Genomic DNA, 4,028 nt, shown 5'->3' on the forward strand with positions numbered 1-4,028 from the left:
AAGATTTGCTCAATTTTTGGATAGTGGAAGGATATGGGTCTGGAGAATAACTCACCAAGAGTTTTGGCTCAACAAATTGCAGCCAACTGTGAAGCATGGTGGTTTCAGCATGATGGTTTGGGGAGCTGTTTTGGTTGGTGGAAGATCGAGCTTAATGGAGTGCGATGGCAACACAAATTTTGTGAAATACGTCAAAATATTGGAGGAAGGACTCTTGCCACTTTATTCCTCAGGTTTTGTGGACAAGAACACAACATTGTTCCAGGAAGATGGATCACCGTGCCACACTGCTAGAAACACCCAAAAGTGGCAGGAAGAAAATGATATCCAGAAGTTGCCCTGGCCGAGCCAATCTCCTGACATGAACCCCATCGAAAAACCCCTGGGCCATACTCGACCGGCAACTCAAGAAACAACAACAAAAAAACTAACTTCGAAGAGCGGTCTACTCCAAGTTTTGAAGCAAGAGTGGGCAAAAATCCCACAATCTAAAATTGATGAGATGATTCTCAGATGCCCCAAAGGATCAACGAACTCCACGAAGCGAAAGGAAGATCTACTATATATTAATTAAATTATAAGTATATCAATTCATGTGAATATGACTGAAAAATTTCATTTTTTCTGAAAAGGTGGTGTCTATTTACTTGTGACCATGCTGTGTAGAAACTTAAAATACATATATCAAGACTACACAGTCTCCAAGGTGCAGAGAAAATGAATCTAACACTGAAGCTTTGAAATATAGAAATAAAACTACATTGAAACAAAACAGAATTTTAAATTGTACACAAGACTACAATTAATCAAAATGATTTTTTATAACATAAACATGAACACATTAAACAATACAGTAATTTAAAATGTATAAACACAGGGTAGTTTTTTAGGTAATTTAACTTTAAAACTGAGAAATGTGTTTAGAAAAAAAATTACTTGTTTCAAAGGTCTTTTTCAGTTTCTGGACATCAGATGCTGATCCTGATACTCTGTAAATTCCTACTTCATTCATTCCCCGCTTCTCAACTTCTCGCACACAACTAGTAATTATGAAGGGTATGGTGTTCTTCTCTTTCCTAAAAGAACCAAATGCAACAAATAATCATAATTTATCTCTGAGTAATCAAGTTCAATGCACTCCACTTAAAAGCACATGTTATCATTACAAAATAACTATCACCCTATCATACAGGAACTACAGGATTTGAGTTAGCAACACCTTGCTATCTGCAAATATGTTTGTTTCTAATATACATATAATTTAAAACCAAAAAAAGGACCTGTTGGTCCTTCTAGGCTGTCCCATCCACAAAACTTAAAAATATAACACTCAAAGTCACTCCCTTATCATTCAAATACCTATCAAATTTTCCCTTAAACTCTCTTAAATTGAGTGCAACCACCAAACCTGAAGGCAACCCATTCCAGAAGCCATCAACCATGATAAAAAAAAACTGTCTTAACTGAATATGATTTCTACCCTGCCAAAATTTATACTTATGTTTCCTAGGCCTACAATTCTAACCATTAAGTATGAAACTTAATCACCAACACTATCAATTCCTTCACCAATCTTAAACACCTCAATAAGACCCCCTCTAACTTCCATTTTCAAGAGAAAACAATTTTAAAGGTTTTAAATTAAGTTTAATGGGTGGAGCTTGAGTGTTTCAAAAATGTAGAAATTAAGGTGGTTTTTAATATAAAAAAAAAAATTCTACTGTAATGCTAAGTTGAACAAGCAGAGATTGGGTGTTTGACAAAAATAGAAATTAAGGATGGTTTTTTAATAACAAGACAATCTTTACTATCATGTCAAGTTTAATGGGTGGTGGTTGTGTTTCACAAATTTAAGATTTAGGGGTGGTTTTTAATAAAGAAAATTTCTACTATCATGCTAACTTTAATATATTTTAATGTTTTTTAGATGTTAATACCATACCCACAGTTCCAATCTATCCAGCTGTATAACGGGTATCAGCTGTTAGGTGGGGGTGGGGGGCGGGGGTGTAATCTGTGATGGATTTGCATCCCGTCCAGAAGGAATATGTGTCATCATTCCCATCCACTCGTGCCTTTTAAGCCAGATTTCAGCACCAAATCCTATATGCCATTTTAAGATGGGAGGGATTTGACCTTTTGATCATGCTCAGAATCTGCTGTTGATGGTGAGGGGTAGTAGACTTTGGAACATTGTAGGTTATAATAATCAAAACCTAACTCATATTTGACTTTCCTTTCTAGATGTCCTATTTTACATCCACATTTTCAGGTGTCTTATAAGCAGGTTATCCCCAATGCTTTTGGAGTTATGATCACAGATGGAAAGCAGATAATCAATAGAAAAAGCATATTGCTCTGTTACTTTCTCCAGGCTAGAAGGCAAGTACGTAATACATTGTTTTTCAAATGACAAGCAAATTTTGCTTTATATCTTGGCTATTGTTTCTGGCCTTATACATACTAGTTTGATCGACAGTTAAACTATATTTAGGTTATATATTTGAGTTAATTATGTATTATTTGTGTTTTAAAATTCATATTTGAAAAGTTTAATTATTATTTAAGTTTTTCTACTCATCACTTCACTGGTCCTACATTATGTAAAAAAAATAGGATAGAGCAAACATCATGCTGTAGGCTAAGACTATGCTGATCATAACATTATATTGTCCATGGGAACCTGTTGAAGTGTGTAGACATAACTAATAAAAAATAAAGAATTAGAAAGGAAAATTATATGTTAAAAACAAAAATCTGTTGAAAGGTAAAGACTTGAAATCACACATATGACCCAAAGATATTTTAAGATTATTCAGGTAAGTATATATTTCCATTTCTTGATATTAAATATTTCATTGCACTGTACATTGATGACAACAGCTAGAATTAGTATATAGTAGAGAAAATGGAAAATACAATATAAACATTTACCTTAAAAACTTTTGATATTCATTTAGGAGGTTCTAGAGATTATACAAATAAAATGTAAAAACTGTAAGATAATAAACGGTATTTTTTATACTCAACATGAAAATCCAATTGCAGGTGAACTATTCAGGGTCTGAGTGCAAATAACTTAATTAAATAACAAACTTTTATAAGAAATAGTATAAAAATCAAAATTAAATGTTTTATATTTTTGAAACTACACACTTTTAGGAAAGTTCTTGTCAAATTTCAAACAATTTCATCAATTAGTTGTATTTTTGGAATGAAATATAATAGTAGTGACATTAAGTCATACAGACTGTATGACACGGTAGTCAGACTTAAGACAGTCAGATCCAGCCATAAGCATTAACACTATCGGCCCGGGTACCCTTTACTGCGCATGACATAAGGTTTTATTGTCTTACATTCAAAATTTTATTAAACTACTTTTTGTTTATGTTATACCAATTAGAATAGCATAAAATCTTAGCTAATAATCCATATTTTAATCGTATACAAGTTTTAAGTTCTTAATTCTAAAAGGAAATATATAAAAAAAATCCTGAATTTCCACTAATGTAACACACATGACACATTTTGTCTTAGAATATCATCATCCCTATTTTATCCATCACCCCTCGAAAATGTACAAATTTAAATGTAAAATGCTCTCTATAAAATCATTATTGCTCAAACAGACCATAATATTTATAGCCTTCAATTTAGTTTGGTTACAGAGCTATCGATTAAAAAAACAGACACCTCTCTTTCACAATAGGTTGATAGTTCTCCGTTTCATTATATATTACCTATAACCAATAAAAAGTCAAGGTTTTCATCTATCAAATGGCGTATTGTATAACATTGTGTTCTGAACAGATAACAGTCAAATTCACTATGAGTAGCAACATCGTTCTCGTGGGAAAGTTAACGACAGGCTTGGATGAATTTGTAACAGCTCTTGTCGCATAGTTAGAAAGCCAGGAAAATTTTTAGAAGTAAGTGAATTTGTCTACTTTTTGCATGTTATTAGTCTCTATTCTTTGGTGTATTATTAAATAACTGTTCTTGACAATCAAGGGCAAGAAAAAAGA

General features: G+C 32.6%; 1 protein-coding gene across 1 annotated transcript in view; it reads right to left on the reverse strand.

The window, feature by feature from the left end:
- The window catches only part of LOC106463500 (active breakpoint cluster region-related protein-like), an 82,024-nt gene that overhangs the window by 6,906 nt on the left and 71,090 nt on the right, over positions 1-4,028 (reverse strand). Inside the window, exon 20 of the mRNA XM_013923541.2 lies at positions 937-1,076. Coding sequence (XP_013778995.1) covers positions 937-1,076 — 140 coding nt within the window. The remainder of the gene's footprint in view (positions 1-936; positions 1,077-4,028) is intronic.

This window comes from Limulus polyphemus, unplaced genomic scaffold, assembly GCF_000517525.1.
Source record: "Limulus polyphemus unplaced genomic scaffold, Limulus_polyphemus-2.1.2 Scaffold1425, whole genome shotgun sequence".
Taxonomy (NCBI): domain Eukaryota; kingdom Metazoa; phylum Arthropoda; class Merostomata; order Xiphosura; family Limulidae; genus Limulus; species Limulus polyphemus.